A 20,989-nucleotide genomic window follows, 5' to 3' on the forward strand; every position below is an offset into this window, starting at 1 on the left:
TCATCGACACTAGCGCCTTTGTGTCACGTACATGAACTAGACACGAAAAACGTGCTTCAAAATTTACAATGGGATGAGAAGTCTACTTGTGTTGGTTAGTCTATGGTAATAGCATAGATAAAACATACTAATAGCATTGAGTATAGACCTGCTAATAGCTACTTCCCTATAGGGAAATTCGCTAAAAACCATTGACTCTGAGTAGAGTGTATTTTATCAATCTTTAACCGAGTCTTTTCAATACAACATTTTATAGTATTAAACGCATATTTTTTCAACAGATAATAATAATGTTTCCTTTTATTAAAGCACTTAATAAGCTATACGTAATACAATGTGTGATTTATTATAGTACATATAAAAGCAGATTTCAATACTAATTTTCATAGATCTGTATGTTGGTAGCTTTGAAGAACTGTCATTTCATTTTTTCTTTTCATCTGTCATTCCTTAATGTTCAATGTTGTGGTTGTGTCAAAATTCAGGAAAATGAAATAAAAATCTCACAATTAATTATGTAATTTTAGAAATATGTTTAAAATCACTCAGGAAATAGTTTGCTTGTTTTAACCATTATACTTGACAACAATATCATTGATGCTGTTTGGATCTACTGGTAAGGAAAATTAACTTCAGAGTAGTCCTTTAAGTTATCCATTTCAACATCTGCTTAATTTTCCTTCTGATGTCTAGCCTGTATCATAATCTATTAGAAAAGTAGCCTAATTATAAACTCTTGGAAGAAGAAAGCTATTTGAAATAGTAGGCCTAAGTTTATGGTTGAAAATGACTTGAACCACATTGATGTGAATCTGCCAATACATAGCTCACCAATAAATAGTGGAGCGTGGGCCAGTGTGCCATATGATGTCTATTGATGGTGCTATTCCGTCACAATAGGCCCGCGTAGTATAAGTTAAGTTAATACCGGTACACATATAGTCATGTTGTAAAGGATATGTTTACGCATAGCAATACACCAATGTTGTAACTGAGGAACGATTAGAGGGGGTCAAGAAATTGAAAAGAGAAAAGTGCTCACGCATAAATTTATTGACGAATATATCCTGGAACAATAGGCCCCAGTACAGTGATATACATGTGATAAAGAACATGTTCACGCATACACCAAAGTCATAACTCAGAAACACATTAGAGTGACTATATGTATGACTGTACTCCGTCCTTTTGTCCCGGAATTTTGCACGAACAATTTGTGACTTTTCACCCCCTCTAATGTGTTCCTGGGCTACGATGTTGGTACCTACTCTGCTATGTGTGAACATGTCCTTTATCACGCGACAATATGTGTATCATTGTATCGGGCCTATCGTGGCGAAATAGCACCAACAACAGACATCATATGGCACACTTCACTATTTATTGGTGAGTTATTAGCTTCACACAATTTTGGACCACTGCTTAAATTTGCTAAGTGGTACAGAAGCTTCTAAGTTATTTAGGCATCTGGTATGTGCAAAATATTTCCACGGTAAAAAAAATGCTTTAATTTACAGTTTGACCGATAGTTTTTGAGTACCGTACGGAAGCATTAGGGGATTCTTCCTTTCTCTTTCACATACACACACATGCACACGTAAGTTACAATCAGTTAATAAATATTATGATGAAATGGAAAATCAACGTTTCATAATGAATTCATTAGAATAACAGTCAGTTCCGTAATGGAGGAGGAATAACAGTTTTGCTCGGCAACGGTTAGTCGTCGTTTCATTCCGGACTTATCGATATCGGCGTTAACATGTTAACTGCGTGACACAAGTGTCTCCCAGTGCTGAGATTTTGTCGCCCAGTTGCTATGGGTGGTGCCGGCATATTTTTTAATGATTCACATTTTAAATCTATCGGAATTAACAAAGTATTTAGTAAATAGGTAACATTTTGTAAATATTTTAGAGTTGAGCCCACGAGGTTGTAAAGGGATTCTTGGCCTGTTACAACGTTCTAGAATACGTAATTAAGTGAGATTATAATGACTATTTAAAAGCAAATATAATAGAAAAATTCATTAAAAGATAGAAATGTGTGATTTTCACTATAATTTATGCACAAATTTCCGGGAGAGAACCCCCGGACCCCCCCAGTAAGTCCGCCGCCACTGTCGCCCAGTGGAAATGCCTTAAAATATGCTCTGTATCGGCGTGGAGTTCTGTATTAAGTAATTGATATATAACTGGTTACGATAACCTGTTATCGCTCAATAACGTATTAGTGATAACCTAATATTGATATATAACTATAATTTGCATCTCTGGACACGAGCGCCTTTAATGTGGTTCTCTTCTATTTGTTTGTAAACATTTTTGCGTTTATACTAGTTTTATAATAGTATTTTCTCATCTCCGCTAGTTTTATTCCTAATTTAGTTGGTTTTAACACCGCAAGACCAAATTTATTCAATTTAGTGACAATGAGTTAGAACAGAATAAAATTTAGTTTTAATGAAATTAAAAAAATAAGTTCAGCACTTTTGGTGTTTGTCATGATTTGACGAGATGTAGAGACTAATTTACATACAAGAGCTTTAAAAGCCACTAAGACCAATGCTGCTTTTTCACTCATGATGTTAAACAATAAGAATAATTGATTGTTAGTTTAATCTTTAAATATTTTTGTTTTATAAAGCTTTTACTTCGGGTAACAGCTTAAAAGTACCGGAACCGGTAATGAAAAAATAATTTTTGTGTAACATAAACAGTACTGTTCTAATTTGATTTACCGTTCATGCAATATTCCACACCCCCCAGATTTCAGAACCCTGAGTTTAAAATCCAAATTTATGTTCAAACAATATGGATATACTAGCAGAGTACCTGTCCTTCGTACGGGGTTGGCATATTAGTATAAAATGCTTATTGCAGTTATACTCAAGCTTTGTGTTTGCAATGGGGGAGAACACAGTTTGATACAATTTGCTTCTTCAAATTTACAGTATACTAAAGTTAGTGATGTGGGTCGGGTAAATACCCAGTGGGTAGGTAAATATAAATTGGGTATTTACCCGGGTTTTTACCCCAGGCCCGGGTAAATACCCAAAAACTGGGTATTTATAATTTTTATTAAAGTTAGAGAAGATTTAGATGTTTTTTTACAATTATTACCCTGTAAGGATAGTAAAATGATGATAAAATGTGTTAAACAAAATTTCATATGGTCACTACTAGCATTTTACTTATGGCTATAATCGCCATAAATACCCAGGTCTGAGCATAAAGCATTATCGGCATAATACCCTGGTCGCATGGTTGCACTGGTCCTGACTCTTTATGATTTTGTAATTTCTATGATAGATAAATGAATTTATTTTATTGGAAGTGAAGAAAAATAATTTGTAAAGTAATAATTATTATTTAGAAAGAATGACAGGAAGATTTAACCTAGTAGTGGCCTATGTGTAAACAACTTATGAAAATAATTAAAATTCAATCTGTAGGATATGGCAGGATTTAATAATATTTTTGTTCTAGATCTTTTGTTGGTATCAAAGGTATCAAAATAAAAAAAACCTAATTTCATAAACTTGTGATACAAAACATTTGAATCTATAGCACAATAAATCTTTCAAAATTATATTAAGTTAGACCAAAAAACAGGAGTTACATTTTTTTAGTAGGTTTATCCAAATATATTATTGTTTTCAACTAAGCGGTAACACAGAAAAGTTTAATTACTTTTAGTATTCTGCCATTCTGCCTATGTCAATCAGGCTTAGGTCTGTCTAGCCTTCCAAGCCATTTATACAATAGAAATTTTAACTATCATAATTAAATAACAGTAAAAGTAGGTTTAGGTTCACTATTTTTCTGATGAGGTGTTGTCTTGATTTCATTTCATAGGGAGTGTTTAGTTTCTAGCATTCTCAATCAAAGGTAGCATCACAGGCTTGTTTTATTACTGCACACCCGCACACCCAGCCCGTTTATGTTATGGTTATAAATTTATAAAATGATTAAAATTGAAATAGCCTTTTTTTAATATCCTATTTTTTATTATGTTAAATTTAACTGATGTTACTCGATTTAAGACACGAAACCCCATGCTTATTAAGAAACTTTATGTATTATTTACAAAAAAAGTGCTAAATCATTAAATAAAAGGTACTATCAAAGCTTCAAGTTACTGTAAAAGGTGTTATAGGCTATCCTAATTTATCATGTAGGCCTAGTGATAACAATAACATATTTAGGGGTGAATATAAACAAATTTAAATTGATTTCATAAATACCCAAAATACCCGGGTATTTATGGATTTTGGGTATTTACCCGGGTAAATACCCAGGGTATTTACCCCGAGTTTTAAATACCCAGGTATTTTACATCACTAACTAAAGTATTACATGGTATTACTCATCTACCATAGCCATGATGTTCTACCACTTATCCTAAACAATAGAGAAAAATATATTATCAAACATTCGCAAAATATCACACATTATTCATTAAATTAAAACATAAACACAACTGTAAACAATCCTACTTTGACAGTTCTCATTACATATCACAGTTATTTGTTGCTGCTTGGTTCAAATTAGCTTATTTAAAGTTCATTGTGTAGCCACTGAACTGTTGATAAGACTAATATTTAAGGTAGGCTATATCTTAAATAATAGGCAAATTGGCTGTTTTCATAAAAATGCAAAAAAAAACACTAATAGTGCTGCACCCTGTTAGTAAATCTTATACTTGTTAATGCTTTTGCATAGCATAGAACCAACTTTTTAAGTTGAAACAGCTGACTAAATCCTTTAATTCCCTTTAAAATATGAATACTCATAAGGTTAAGATGGGGAACTACAGAGCCACTGGGGCGGAGCCCAAATGGATTTTGGAGATAAGAATATGCCTATATGTTAATCGGGAATGTGGGCTATCATCATGCCAAATTTCAGCCCACTCCGTTCAGTAGTTAATGCGTGATTGAACTTCAAACAAACAAACAAACAAACAAACAAACAAATACACAAACTTTCACATTTATAATATTACTAGCTGTAACCCGCGGGCTTTGCCCCGTTTAACTTCTTAATTTTCAAGATGATCTCGTTCGCATGGCTCAATCACGTCCTAGTTGAAGTTTGTTCGCTACTCTCACTCACCTTTAGGTTGGAGCTCGTTCGCTGCGCTCACTTGCCTTCAGGTTAGCTCGTTCGCTACGCTCACTTGCCTTCAGGTTAGCTCGTTCAATACGCTAACTCGCCTCCAGGTTGAAGTTCGTTCGCTATGCTCACTCACGTTTTGGTTGCAAATTAGCTGTTGTCATAAATGTAAAAGAAATAATAGTGCTGCACCCTGTTGGTAATCCTTGTAACTTTAATGCTATTGAACATCATAGAACAGAACCAACTTGTTTAATTAAAACAGCTGTTAAGATTCATTAATTCCATTTCTCATAAGGTTAACATGGGAAACTCCAGAGCCACTGGGGCGGAGCCGATTGGACGGATCACGAAATTGATGGTGTATAAACCTATTCCATGAAATTCTACACGTATGTACCAAGTTTCGTGGCAATAGGCTCAGCGGTGTCTGAGTCTATCACTGCCAAATATATATACAAACATCCTCTTTTATACTTATAGATATACTAGCTGTACCCGCGGGCTTTGCCCCGTTTAACTTCATAAGTATTCGCGTGGCTCATTCACGTCCTGGTTGAGGTTCGTTCGCTACGCTCACTCACCTTTTGTTTGGAAATTAGCTGTTGTCATAAATTAAAAAAAAATAATAGTGCTGCACCCTGTTGGTAATTCTTGTAACTTTTATGCTATTGGACATCGTAGAACAGAACCAACTTGTTTAATTGAAACAGCTGTTAAGATTCATTAATTCCTTTTAAATATGAAAAATCATAAGATTAACATGGGGATCTACAGAGCCACTGGGGCTGAGCCCGAAAGGGTTTTTGAGATAAGAATATGCTTTAATGTTAATCGGGAATGTGAGCTATCATCATGCCAAATTTCAGCCCAATCCGTCCAGTAGTTTATGCGTGATTGAGCAACACACACACAAACACACACACAAACTCACAAACTTTCAGATTTATAATATTAGTAAGATATATATATATATATATATATATATATATATATATATAGTAAGATAAGATTATTTACATTTTTTGTTGCAGTGCCAGTGTAAGAGAAAAGTAGTTAGTGTTGGTTAATGAATTGTTGCTCCAATGAAATTTGTGTCCCTGTCACTGTAGATAAAAACATACTCCTCTTTAATGCACTAGAAAAGCAGGCAGAGGAATGCACCTTTTTCGGATTTTGAGACTAAGGTGGGTTTTCCTAGCTGCCGAGTACGGCTGTGTGTTTTGGCTCTGACTCTTCACACAATTGTCAAGTACTGGTACAGCCCTTAAAACACTAGAAGCTCACCTGACATTCACAACTCCGCAGCCATATTTGGCAGCTAGGAAAACCTACCATAATAATTTACTGCATTTATGTCAAATCTTCAATGAAGATTTTAATGCTTTTATTTTTGCTCAATACATTTTAAAATTATTTTTCTCGCTAATGTCCAAAGTTTTTGACTATTTGATATGAATCAACGAGGCTAAATTAAGTTTATGATTTGCAAACATGAACATGCTCTGGTACTTTTATATAGTTTGTTATTCAACTGGTATCAAAACTTGTCATTTAATGATTCATAACACTCTCTTTCAGAACTTTATTGCCAATATGGAGGATTATAAATTTTTATTCAAAGTAGTTCTGGTTGGAAATGCTGGAGTTGGGAAGACTTGTCTAGTTCGCAGATTTACACAAGTAAGTATGTTATTTGTTAGGTATTCGTAAACATATAATTGCTTACATCTATCTTCTTCGCCTCGTTACTTTACGATTGGATGAGTTTATAAAATTCATCTCAATAATTCAACTAGATTCTAATAAAGTTCATTTTTAAAACAGCAACCTAACTCAACTAGTCAACATGATTGTTGCAGACTATCTATGGTGGCATTGTTATGTTACTCATAGCTGTGTTACTCCCAGCAGTTTAGTTATTTATACAAATGTGAGAGGACGTGTGTGCAAACTGTGCAGTTTAATAGGGTCCAAAACCTTTATCCGAGGCTAAATGAATCAAGTTCAATGTTCCCTTATTTACCTTTTAGAGATTATGTTTGCTTAGAACAGTTATTTGAATATAACTACTGAATTGTAACTGATTTATCATGGAATAAATGACTTTTGATTTGAATTTAAATTAAATTTGTTGATTTTAGATCTGCACTAAAGAGTGATTTATCTACCTTAACCAGGTCACAGTTGTTAAAAATTAACCTATTTAAATTACACTAGTTGCTCTGCCCGTGCTTCGCTACGGGGTGAGAATAGAGAAAAGAAAAATTCGGTTTTACTGCAAGATACTATAATACTATGAGAAACCGTTACAACCCACTTACCAGGAAACATGTAGGCAAAAGCTCAATCCTGCTTATTGATTATTTAAATTAAGATCTCTTAATGTATTACAGTACTATCATTTTATATAGTGTATAGCGTTTAAAATATATGCAAAAGTATATAATTCATTGACCACATGGCACCAAAAACAATTCTCCTTGTAAACAAATTAAATTAAATAGCAGAACAGCATTTCTGACAACAGCTGTAGTTTAATAACAATGTTTGTTTCCCATGTTAATCTTATGGAGGAATACGAAACTTTAAAGGGACCCAGCACCTCACACTCTAATTATTTCCCTAAAAAGAAAGTTTCCTCCACAACTTCACGTTACGCTCTTTCCAATGACACCAAAAACATGTCAATCGGTTCAGTAATTTCGGAGGAGTAATTGTCACAAAAAACCTGCTTGCGTATTAAATAAGTATATAGATTTTCATGAACTGTTTATTCTCTTGTTTACAATCTGACTGTGGTTGCACATTCAACTGAAGGATCTTAACTGTTAAATTATAATTTAGGCTAAATTTAAACCGTTATAAAGAAAGTTGGTCATCATAACTGGATCTTTGAAAATGGACTCTATTAATAACTAAAACGTGAGGGGCAAAGCTCTAAAGGAAATTACCTTTTTAATTACCATTCACAGGTACGCTAGATCAGCATTAAAATGGCACCTCAATCGTAAAAATTTGTTTTACAATCCGGCTGGTGGGACCGAATGTTCAATGGGGGAATAAAATATGGTAGTTACAAAACCAGAGAGTGAAAAATATGTAAAACTCGAAGGACCGCCCGATTAGGTCGGGAACCATAGAGCTTGGAAACACCTTAATTAAATGAATGAAGAAAAGAGAGTTACTCACCAATTTCCATTGTTCTGTTAGGCTAGGGGAAGGCGTCGTGTCCAAGCTAGGGTGTTGCACAGAGGGATGAGTCACTAGGGAGAGAGGGATCTTGATCTTGATTAAATTGAGCGTTCACGCCAAAACAAATGTCCTTCAATAAATATCTTCTGTCGCGGTAGACCGTTAAACAATACATTCACGAACGCGCACAAAGAAGTTGTAGAAGAGTAGAGCATAGAGGGGGAGAGTAATTTAGAGCAGCACAAGAGACTATAAACACTAATTTTGATTTAGAGTAATAAAGGGACTTTACTTTAAAACTGAACAATGATACATAAGAGAAAGAGTTATGAAGAGACAATTAATCCAAAACGCCTTTAAGAGAAGCGTGGACAAAAGAGACAACACAGCGGGGACGCTATGGTTGCAAACAAACTCAAAACATGAAGAGAACTGAACAGAGTTCAACGAGAACAACAACTGAGCTTTCCTGTGAGTACAGGTAAACTCCAAAGGGCAAGGGGCGGGGGAAAAATCATCCGTTGCTAGGCGGAAGTGACGACTAGAAAAGAGATGTTGAGAAAACCCTTATTGTATTAAGTATATGGATGAGGAGACCCGTGCAAAAATGGCACATTTTTATAGGGTTCGATTCCTAAGCAAAATGAATAATGCAATTAAAACATTAAACTGAAAGATCAACTGTTCACTTCTAAACAGTTAATGAAAGCTGATTATCATCACTGAATCTTTGAAAGCAAACTCTAAAAAATCCAACACTAGGGGAGTGAAGCCTTGAAGAAATTACCTTTTTAGTAACCATTCGTCACTTTGCTAGATCGTAAGCTTTACAATGACATCTCAATCGTAAAAATTGGTTTAGTAGGACAGCTGAAAAAGGGATAGAACAATGAAAACCTTTATTGTATTATGTAGCCATATAGATGGATTATTTTAGCATTGAGTGTACTTGTACAACAGTGTTAAGTATGAAATTGCATATGAAGTTGTATGGTTTTAAATGGTTGAATGGTTTAAAATGGGGTTTTATACTCATGCAAATTAAGTTGATTACAGAAGTAATGTAAGTGTCACCATGCACAAAATAGAAGAATGAATTGTATCAGATATTGCTATCAGCCGATGGATAGAAATTAGGCCTAGGCTTTTTTGAACCGGCACGAGGACAGATTAAAAACATATGACAATTTTGTTTTCTATTTCTAGGGGCTGTTTCCTCCAGGCCAAGGGGCTACCATTGGTGTTGATTTCATGATTAAAACAGTTGAAATCGATAACGAAAAAGTGAAGGTAAATAGACATTTCTCTGTTTGTTTCTAACCTAATCTTGTTGACCAGTTTAAAAGTTACATCATTAACTCATTAGTAGCACAATTTCATTCCACTGTCCAGAAAACATATTTCTCTGTATCAAACTTTTACAAAATGTTAAAATATTATTTCATTTCTGAAACTTACTTTACTGATTAGTGATTGTAACTTAAAAGGTTCATGATAGGTGCTGGTCTTGTTGACCTTAGTTATGGTCTGTCTGGTTGCTGAGAGTTGGTACACCTAATGTAGTAATTTATAATTTATAAATTTATTCATTTGTTAATTTACCAATGCTAAAAGCTAGTCTTACCACTTCAGTACCTATATAATGTAGGCACTAATCCTTGGTATTTCCAGGCCTTTTAAAATTTTGATTTTTAAAGGTGATTTTTCCACAAAAACCCTTAAAATAACAAAAAAATCTTATTATTCATTCTGATAGCCCCTGGATTTCATTCTGGTAAGCCGATAAAAAAATCTTATTTTAAAAACCAGTTTTGATCAAAACTAGTATTTTATGGTCCTTATAATTCTTAAAATAAACGGTATCAGCATTCTGACACATACTTTCTCCCATAAGTTTGTAAACAACCTTTATCATGTGTAAGCGGTGAGAGTAAATATACGGAAATGGGATTTGTACAATTTTCTTCAGAATTTAAAGGACTATAACATACTAAATTTTTATCAAAATCGTTCGGACTAATTTTGGGAAAATCTGATTTTCCGTCATTTTATGGGGTTATATGGAAAAATCCCCATTAAAAATAAAAATTTCTAAAAAAAAACTATCAAAATTGTAAGGACCATAACATACTATGTTAAATCAAAACCGGATTTTTGTCTAAAATCCTATTTTTCGTTATTTTATGGGGTTTTTATGGGAAAATAACATAATTTACCATAACTTTTGAACCATAATTTTTACAGAAATTGGATTTTTACCATTTTGTTCAGAATTTAAAGGGCTACAACATACTAAATTTTTATAAAAATCGTTCAGGCCATTTTTGAGAAAATCCGATTTTTCCGGTTTTTTATGGGTTTTTATGGGAAAATCCCCATTAAAAATCAAAATTTCAAAAAATTAAAAAAGCTCCTGGAGATACCATGGGTTAGAACCTACATACCAAATTTCATCGAAATCGGACCACAGGTGTAGTCTCTAGCTCTGTACACATCCAGACACACAGACACACACACACACACACAGACATCACTACGAAAACCACTTTTTTGGGTCCAGGGGGACCCAAAACGAATATATCCACTCAAAACTCAAACTCGAAAATTTTGACGAAAACAATACTTTCTCCATATACTATGGTATAGGGGGAGAAAGTAAAAATAGTGCCCCCTCCATTGCTGTAAAAATTACGGTTCAAAAGCTATTGCAACTTTTGTGATTTTTCCTATAAAATATCATAGTTGTTCTCTCCGCTTACTCTTGATAAAGGATAAAGGTTGTTGTTGACAAGCTATAATGGGAGAAAGTATGTGTCAAATTGCTGACACCGTTTATTTTACCATGAAACAAGTTAAGATACAAAAACGCTATCCCAGGAGTCCTGGGGGTAGAGCTCTAGGGAATTTTAAGATTGAGAATAAAATAGAAACATTCGTGGGCATTTAGAGAACAATTTCATAAAGTTTCATGATTTTGTTGATATTAAAGCTGCAGATCTGGGATACGGCTGGTCAGGAGAGGTTTCGCTCCATCACACAGAGCTACTACAGGTCTGCGCACGCTCTGATCCTGGTGTATGACATCAGCTGTCAGCCGACGTTCGACTGTCTGCCAGACTGGCTGCGGGAGATAGAGGAGTACGCCAGTAGCAAGGTGCTCAGGGTGCTAGTTGGTATGTTTAACTCTTGCATAATGTTTGCTAGTCAAATTGTATTGCATTGTACTGTAGAAACAGCCCAATTACTGGGGACCACGAGTTGAGGTTGGTTTCTTCAACACACGTGCGCTTGTTGTGATAATATTTGTAACTGACTGGACATCTAAAACTAAACCTGATACATCATATTTATCAATCAGTTTCTTCAGCCATGATTACTAAAATTATTCCACAGTTGTTCAGTTCTTTTACCTTATATTTTTTCTTTAGCCTGTTTAAAATTAATATTAGAACAGCCGATGATTTTTAAATAATTCATAATACTGTAAAAATAAACATTCCATTATGGTTCTTCTTGTTACAATGATTTGATTAATTTTCTGATTTTCTCACATAATTTTAATTTATTTTACACAAACGCTCTACAACAATGCTTGGATTTTGTTAATTTTTTTTATATATTTTTGGTTATTTATTACCTATTATTTCCACGTCCTAGGATGCTAGTTCTAGCCCAGAACTGTTTTACACATTACTTCAGTCTAGTCCTAGAAGGTTGTGGCATTATCACATGGATAATATCCATTAGTGGTTGACTGGATTTGAACCCAGTACCTCGGGAACCGAAGTCCTACGCTCTACCACTAGACCAGCTCGCTCCTCAAAATTGTGTTATTAAAATCAGATTGACTATTGGATACTGAAGTTGTATCAATAGTCAAAAGTAAAATTTTCCTTACTTTTCAAAATTGATTGAACAGTTAAAATTAATATTTCAATGAAATAACGCTTATTAACAAAATGGTATCGAACGACAATGCCAACTTACAAAACATCATCTTTTATCTTACATAAGAAAATACTGTAGTGCTAACAAATCAAAATTGTAACCTGAAAATGATCTATCCTTTAAACACTAGGGTTTTATTACTGGGCAAAAAATACATGTTAGTAAATTATTATTTGTTTTATTAGGTAACAAAATTGACAGAGAAGACAGGGAGATTCCCACTCATGTAGGTGAGGACTTTGCCCAGAGACACAATATGTATTACCTGGAAACTTCAGCTAAAGAGGCGGACAATGTGGAGAGACTCTTTCTGCAGATAGCTGCTGAGCTCATGGAGGTATGCATGGTCACTCCAGTACATCAGGACTTTTGTTTGGTCCTTTGCGTTTTCATGGCAAACCTGGACAATTGTGTGTGGCAAGAATAGGTAAAAGTTCAGAATAGGTTCAAGCAAGTACAAGAGTTGTCTGTAAATTAAGGTCTCCATTGAGCTCCCGTCACAACTCAGGAAACTAATTCAAATCTGAGACCAACGTCACGTTCTTTACTTCATCCACTATGGATGCATTGCACGGCGTCCAAAATATAGTTTTTGAGCTGTTTCACGCTGCCACTTGCAAGACGTCCAATAGCTCAGCGCATTCTTACGACATCCATAGCGCCTGCACACAGAGTACTATTTTACCGTCTGTAAGGCATACTAAGCTAACATAACTTATCCTAATCTAACCTTGCTCCGTATGCAAGAGCTCTGGACGACACCTGCAACAAGTTTTTAAGAGTATAAAGTGTGCTGTTGCACGACGAGCCAATCCCATGACGCCCAAAACTAGTAGAAAAGACTGTGTTTCTTGCAGTTACTGTACTTTTAGACATGATGCGAATTTGACTTTGTGCTACAGTCAAATAGTTTATATTGGACGTCATTAGACATAGTCCAGTCAATAAAGGGATTGTAGAGGACATGGAGAGGGGGAATTTTTTTTTCTGCGGGAATGTGTTCGGGGTAGTTAGAAGGTAAAAATAACAAAAGTCCCCGCCCCTGGCCCTGCTGCTTCAGCGGGGGGAGGGGGGGAAAGACCCCATTTTTTAATTTTTTACTTCTACACTGAAAACCGTGCATCGTACGGAAAAAATGTAAATTATAAAAAGAAAGATGACTGGTTATATTCAGAAGAATAGTTATATTCATTTCTTATGTATATGCATTAGTTTTAAAGATATTCTCAAAATAAGATAAAAATTATTTTCTGAATTGATTTTTCAGACGTTTTTTTTTCAAATAAATTCATATAATCGATTAGCCTGCTGTTGTTTTACATTAGTAAGGATAGAAAACAGGTTTTGGAGCACAAACCTATATAATATAATATATCCATCGTATATATTGTGTTAAAAATAGTTTATATAAATTTAAATAAGTTTTGTATATTTGTCATGGAAACAAGTAATTTTGGCATTTAATTAATACACTAAAAATGAAAAAGATTATGTTTGCAGCTACATTTGTTCAGGTTTATTTATAACAACTACCGAAACCAAGACTTTTAATACTATTGTTCGTGCTCTGACTCACTTGGGACGAGAGGGTCCGACTTCTGTCCCAAAAACAGGTGCCATCTGGAACTGAGAACCACCATCTAGGACATCTCCATCATTCAATTCTTGTTGATTAGACTCAATATTGGCTATCGAAGTGATAATGCGGTGTAGGCCTATATATTCTTCATCTTCCTCATTCATCAGAATGGGCATTCCATGTAAAAAGTTCCATTAGCAGTTCTGGCATAACGGCCAACGAGGAACAATTAATGGACATTTCATTGCATGTACATCTTTTATTGCTACAATCTTTAGTATATTTGCAAAAAAAAAAACATTCTCAACATTTCTCGTGGGTTAGGTGGTTCATTGGTTAAAAATGGGAACAGATTACCTTTTTGCGCTCCCAACCCCACATTTTTTAGGGTAGTTGGTAGTTGGTTTTCCAAACAGAGTTGTCCTTGATGAAATTATACAAATGATGAAATGTCATATATTTCTAAACTGACAGCAATTTTTTAAAATCACCCACTCTTCCCTGAAACTCAAAACATTATGTCAATAGCATCTGGGGTTGTAGGAGATGAATCCGTTAACTGTTACGATGCTCTATTACGTGGTCAGCAAGTAATTAATCAAATGGTAATCATTTTCGGACAACAAGCTGTCACGGGAAAATATGGCTCTCCCTTTGTCTTCTGTGAGTTCAACCATTGATATTGCAATAATTAAAACGTTGTAGCAAAACCTTTAATTCTGTTTCAAAGGATTTGTATAAGTTAAAAAAAGTTATCAAGATTTAAAAGATTTTTACGATTTGAACTTGCCCCATTTCCCTTTATTTATTTAGAGTGGTATGATAAAGACCAAAAAGGCTGCTCTGTTCAATACCATAGCAATCAAAAAATACCCCCGCCGCAGCAAACCTGCAGACTAAGCGAATTTCCATTTGCCTGATTGGATTTACACTGAAATGTCTACTTAAAAATATAATATTTATTCCCTATTCAAATAGAATATTAGTTTAACAAGTACTTAGGTTTGCTGCATCAGGGAGGGTAAAACTGTTTTTTTTTTTGTAAAATGTTAATAGTTAGTAAGAAATAAAAACATTTTCCAAATTTGATCAAAATATGTTCATAAACAAGCAAACTACAACAGTTTACTTATTCTCCATAAGAATAACATGGGAATTTTAAATTTACAATTTTTTGGAATTTTCTCCGTAACCATTAGGCGCATAATAACGCTTCAATATACTAAATTATTTGTTTTTTTAAGCTCTACAAAATGGTTTGGAAAGAAATTGCTAAATTTTATGTTTTTTGGGTCATAAATGGGAAAAACCTATTTTTACCCCATAAAACCCCCCGTAAACCCCCGTTCCCATCGTCCGATCATGCTGGATCGCAAACTCGTTCAAATAAACGTAGGTTTACACGTTTGTACCAAATTTCATCAAAATCGGATCATTTTTGCTCGAGTTATCGTGCTAACGGACACATATATATATATATGTACTAGCTGTAACCCACGGGCTTTGCCCCGTTTAACTTCTTAATTTTCAAGATTATCTCGTTCGCATGGCTCAATCACGTCCTGGTTGAAGTTTGTTCGCTACGGTCACTCACCTTTAGGTTGGAGCTCGTTCGCTGCGCTCACTCACCTTTAGGTTGGAGCTCGTTCGCTGCGCTCACTTGCCTTCAGGTTAGCTCGTTCGCTACGCTAACTCGCCTCCAGGTTGAAGTTCGTTCGCTACGCTCACTCACCTTTAGGTTGGAGCTCGTTTGCTGCGCTCACTTGCCTTCAGGTTAGCACGTTCGCTACGCTAACTCGTCTCCAGGTTGAAGTTCGTTCGCTACGCTCACTCACCTTTTAGTTGCAAAGTAGCTGTTGTAATAAATGTAAAAGAAATAATAGTGCTGCACCCTGTTGGTAATCCTTGTAACTTTGATGCTATTGAACATCATAGAACAGAACCAACTTGTTTAATTGAAACAGCTGTTAAGATTCATTAATTCCTTTTAAATATGAAAAATCATAAGGTTAACATGGGAAACTCCAGAGCCACTGGGGCGGAGCCCGAAAGGATTTTTGAAATAATAATATGCCTATATGTTAATCGGGAATGTGAGCTATCATCATGCCAAATTTCAGCCCAATCCGACCAGTATTTTTCGCGTTCACTTGTCACAAACATACATCCATACATCCATACATCCATACATCCAAACTTTCTCATTTATAATATTAGTAGGATATATATAAATATATAAATATATATATATATGAATTTGAACGGATGGTGTTTTTGGCCTCTAGGGACCTCAAAACGAAAAAAAATCGGTCCCGCGTCCAGGTCTTACCATGAGTACTACGGTAATAGCTTATTCCCTATATGGGAAATTCGCTAACAGCACGATTATGGCAGGCCAAGAAAGACGCTACAGATTGAAAAAGTCAGTAGCAGTGGCGGTCCCAGCTAAAGCATAATAACGTATAGTTTTACAGTATTTCAGCCCTAAAATATCTTCAAGCTACTGTATTTATGTTAGGTTATAAAATATTTTGGAGAGGATACAGCCCCCCCCCCCACACCAGGGACCGCCACTGGTCAGTAAGTATTCATTTGAACAGCGACACCGAAATTATAGTAACCAGGAACAGTAAAGTTAATCTCTTAACCAAGTTTTTTGCAAATGTACTAAAGCTTATAACAGTGTCACATGCGCAATTTGTGCATGCAAGAAAATGTCCATTAATTGTTCCTCGTTGGCCGTTATGCCAGAACTGCTAAGCGAACTTTTTACATGGAATGCCCATTCTGATGAATGAGGAAGATGAAGAATATATAGGCCTACACCGCATTATCACTTCGATAGCCAATATTGAGTCTAATCAACAAGAATTGAATGATGGAGATGTCCTAGATGGTGGTTCTCAGTTCCAGATGGCACCTGTTTTTGGGACAGAAGTCGGACCCTCTCGTCCCAAGTGAGTCAGAGCACGAACAATAGTATTAAAAGTCTTGGTTTCGGTAGTTGTTATAAATAAACCTGGACAAATGTAGCTGAAAACATAATCTTTTTCATTTTTAGTGTAATAATTATGCCCAAATTACTTGTTTCCATGACAAATATACAAAACTTTTTTAATTTATATAAACTATTTTTAACACAATATATACGATGGATATATTATATTATATAGGTTTGTGCTCCAAAACCTGTTTTCTATCCTTACTAATGTAAAACAACAGCAGGCTAATCGATTATATGAATTTATTTGAAAAAAAAACGTCTGAAAAATCAATTTAGAAAATAATTCTTATCTTATTTTGAGAATATCTTTAAAACTAATGCATGTACATAAGAAATGAATATAACCATTCTTGTAGAGAATTTTATCATCTTTCTTTTTATAATTTACATTTTTTCCGTACGATGCACGGTTTTCAGTGTAGAAGTAAAAAACTAAAAAATGGGGTCTTTCCCCCCCTCCCCCCGCTGAAGCAGCAGGGCCAGGGGCGGGGACTTTTGGTATTTTTATCTTCTAACTACCCCGAACACATTCCCGCAGAAAAAAAATTTCCCCCTCTCCATGTCCTCTACACCCCTCTTTTGAGCCTTCATTGACTGGACTAACAGCTCAAAAATTATATTTTAGATGTCGTAACACTGACTTATATCATTGGACATTGTGACATTTGGACGTCGTGCAACACTCCCTATTATAATATAATATAATTATAATACCTCACTACTATTATATCTGGTTTTCACCCTTATGGGACCATTGGTTTTGTCATACTATTTGAAAACATCTTGAAAGAAAATTGACATTCCTGCCAAGTATAAATCACGTTTTTAGCTTCCTTTTGATCACTGAAAGTTGTGATTTTAATACACAACTTGATCATTTTAGTGATCCTTTGTGAATGTGAGTGATTGTCTTTTATGCTATCTCTGTTTATTTTCCAACAGCAAGCTCGATGTAAAGAACTGCCCAGGTATGATCAGACAAATCCTACAATCAATGGACGGACAACTTCTATAGGTGATTCTTGCTGCTCAAGACTCTCCTAAGCTCAACTTCCTCGTCTGTTTCCTTGGTTGTGGCCTAAAACATTACACATCTCTGCTGGTGTAGTTGGTACTTGTCCTGGAAAACACCTGTATTAAAATGAATACAGGTTCAATCGTGGTGAAAATCCTTTGTACCTTTGTAAGTTGGGTTTGTCGCACGCATTATGATGTTTATCAATTTTAAGCAAAATAACAATGGTTTTAGACTGACATAATAAGTATAAAATTCCCCCTGCATTTAATAGTTAATTTAAACAAGACCAAATAAACAATTTAGAATAATAGAGTAAATAGTCATTAGCAGATTCGAGAATTGCTTTCCCTGAACTTTGTATAACATCACATTTTAATCAGGTATTTGAGACACTGGTTTAGTACTTATTTAGTTGTAGTATTAATTAACAATTACAGAAACATTTGTCAATAAGAAGATTCGATAAGAAATATGATGAATGTTTTAGTAAAGAAATGTTATTTTTAGTAATTTTATTATTTATTTATGTTACAGATTATTTTAATATTCAGGTATAATTAGATATAATTCCTGCTTCTAGTTAACTTACATCTCCAAATCTTCTCCAACTAACACAACCTGAAAGTATTTTAATTAGACATGTTTGTTTATAGAGCACATTATAATGAAGTAGATCCTGGATTATATCTTAGTTTTATCCTCCTTTAAGTTTGAACGGTATCAAAGTAATACATTTTTGATCTTTCATGCATTCAAGTGAATAGTTATGTGCTTTGTAAAGGTAAGCATGACAATTTTTTCTCTAAGACAAGATAAGTCTTACAATTTGACTCATGTTAACTAATGTTATTGTAACAACATTGTCAATTTTCTAGTATAATCTGTTCATTCGGAGGATTGAATGTCAAGATGTTGACACTTTCTCTTTACAATGTTGAATGGTTGTACAGAATAGTGTACATTTCCTGTGATATAGCTTATTGTTGTTACCCTGTATGTTAAGGCATTTGTACTTACCTGTAAATAGGAGCACTGATTGGGTGTTTGTTTTAAACTAAATATATTTAAATATCTAAGCTATTTTAAAATAATTTTGATTTATTTTTTGTGGTAATTTCTGTGGTTATTATGTTAGCATAATTTGTTTTATTATTACTATCTTACATGTAATGTGGTGGGGTTTTAACTCATTGTGAATTCGTTTTTGAATTAAGTAAAAAACAGTATTATAAAAATTCCATGTCATTAAAATGAATTGTTATATAAGTTATTTTACTTGTGTTAATTGTTATAATTGTTTTTAACTTACGTGACTTTGTTACTTAATTTTACTTTTATGGCTAACCTAAACTGGCCTATTTAAATTAAAATCATTTGTAAAATATTTCTCACTTGTCTTTTTCTTTGTACTCGTACATTGTTTAAACATTTAAGAAGGGTATAACAATTTGAAAAAATTATATTTTGTTGTATAAATGAGAACCATTCTTTTTAGACACAGCATTACCTAATAAGGAATGTATTCCGAGATTGAGCTGGTCTTAGCCGTAGAGCGCAGGATTTCAGTCCTTGAGGTCCTAGGTTCAAATCTCACCCAATCACTAATGAATTTTAGTAATAATGCTGTAGCCCCTAGGGCTATCCTGAAGTATTGTGAAAAACGATCCCGTACTAGGGCCTAGCGTCCTAGGAGAAAAATTTTATAAAAATGTCTGTCATAATAGTTTTTATGAGAATTAACTCAATCCATTAATCTACTTAAACCACTTTGTTGATCAGAGCTGTTTTTATCTGCTCAAGAGTATCAGGACCCTTGTTAGCTAAAGGTTCCACATATTTTGGTTGTAACTGCTGAAAATTAGATTTTCTTTTTTACAAACTCAATTTACAGTTTGCTGTTTCTCCCAATTTGAATATTCCGTAAGCATTTTAAGACATTCTTCTGACACTATCAGTTATCGTACTAATATTACAATGATAAATAAAGTGCAATGTGCAAAACTGGAGCCATCAAATAAGCTTCTTAATAAAAAATTAATAAAATGGTTACGATTATGTTTAAAATCTAATATATAAAATTCTCGTGTCACAGTGTTTGTCTGCAAACTCCTCCGGAACGACTTCACCGATCGTTATGAAATTTGGTGTGTAAATTCTGTAGGCATGCGAATCGGACGTAAACTATTTCCCGTTTCGAAATTCTTAAAAGGGCTCCGCCCCAGTGGCTCTGGAGTTTCCCATGTTAACCTTATGAGAAATGGAATTAATGAATCTTAACAGCTGTTTCAATGGTTCTGTTCTATGATGTTCAATAGCATTAAAGTTACAAGGATTACCAACAGGGTGCAGCACTATTATTTCTTTTACATTTATGACAACAGCTAATTTGCAACCAAAAGGTGAGTGAGCGTAGCGAACGAACTTCAACCTGGAGGCGAGTGAGCGTAGCGAACGAGCTAACCTGTAGGCAAGTGAGCGCAGCGAACGAGCTCCAACCTAAAGGTGAGTGAGCGTAGCGAACGAGCTCCAACCCAAAGGTGAGTGAGCGTAGCGAACGAACTTCAACCAGGACGTGATTGAGCGATGCGAACGAGATCATCTTGAAAATTAAACGTAACGGTACTTTCTTTCCATCGGTCTGTCTTAGGGGAAACCTATAACTTAGGCGATACGAAGTTCGCCGGGTCAGCTAGTGTATTTATAAATCTCAAAAAAGTTTGATTCTTAAATGGTGTTGCCCTCAGCCGATCCACTCAACACAAACTTTACTGTTTTAACTCTCTGTGTTTAAATTTAGAAAGTTTTGCTCATAATAAGTTTGGTAAAACTGCCAACACTTTTTTTGTATTGTATATTATACTCCATTCATAGAATTTAGGCGTTTCTAGAGGAAGATATCTATCCCCTCCACGTCTTGATCCCAGTAAACATAGCTCAACAGCTGAGATTTGTCAAAACGTTAATTAGTTGCAAAATTCATTAAGGAGAAAAAAGTGTGGGGAAACTTCCCCTCAAACCGCCTAAATATTGTGAACGGAGTATAGTACCTATTCTAATAAGACTAAAAGACTTATTTTGTATTATTTGTGTAATGTAGTATTACAACATTTTGAACTTAAACTTATTTT

General features: G+C 34.6%; 1 protein-coding gene across 1 annotated transcript; it reads left to right on the forward strand.

Annotated features, from left to right (window-relative positions):
* The first annotated feature begins 455 nt into the window (after positions 1-455).
* On the forward strand, positions 456-20,979 carry LOC128984410 (ras-related protein Rab-30-like). The gene is made up of 6 exons (XM_054403729.1): positions 456-616; positions 6,699-6,800; positions 9,519-9,602; positions 11,302-11,485; positions 12,446-12,597; positions 17,786-20,979. The coding sequence occupies exons 2-6, from the start codon at positions 6,714-6,716 to the stop codon at positions 17,885-17,887; spliced, it is 609 nt and encodes a 202-aa protein (XP_054259704.1). The 5' UTR covers positions 456-616; positions 6,699-6,713; the 3' UTR covers positions 17,888-20,979.
* Positions 20,980-20,989: the final 10 nt, after the last annotated feature.

This window comes from Macrosteles quadrilineatus, unplaced genomic scaffold (assembly GCF_028750875.1).
Source record: "Macrosteles quadrilineatus isolate MER2022 unplaced genomic scaffold, UCM_ALF_1.0 Scaffold_2__2_contigs__length_208266976, whole genome shotgun sequence".
Taxonomy (NCBI): Eukaryota; Metazoa; Arthropoda; class Insecta; order Hemiptera; family Cicadellidae; genus Macrosteles; species Macrosteles quadrilineatus.

What these genes read in the sequence shown, in the direction of transcription:
- LOC128984410 (XM_054403729.1), top strand. Translation starts at nt 6,714, where the DNA reads ATGGAGGATTATAAATTTTTATTCAAAGTAGTTCTGGTTGGAAATGCT. An exon ending in TCGATAACGAAAAAGTGAAG is followed by an intron (nt 9,603 to 11,301) that starts GTAAATAGACAT and finishes TTGATATTAAAG; the next exon opens with CTGCAGATCTGGGATACGGC. An exon ending in TAGCTGCTGAGCTCATGGAG is followed by an intron (nt 12,598 to 17,785) that starts GTATGCATGGTC and finishes ATTTTCCAACAG; the next exon opens with CAAGCTCGATGTAAAGAACT.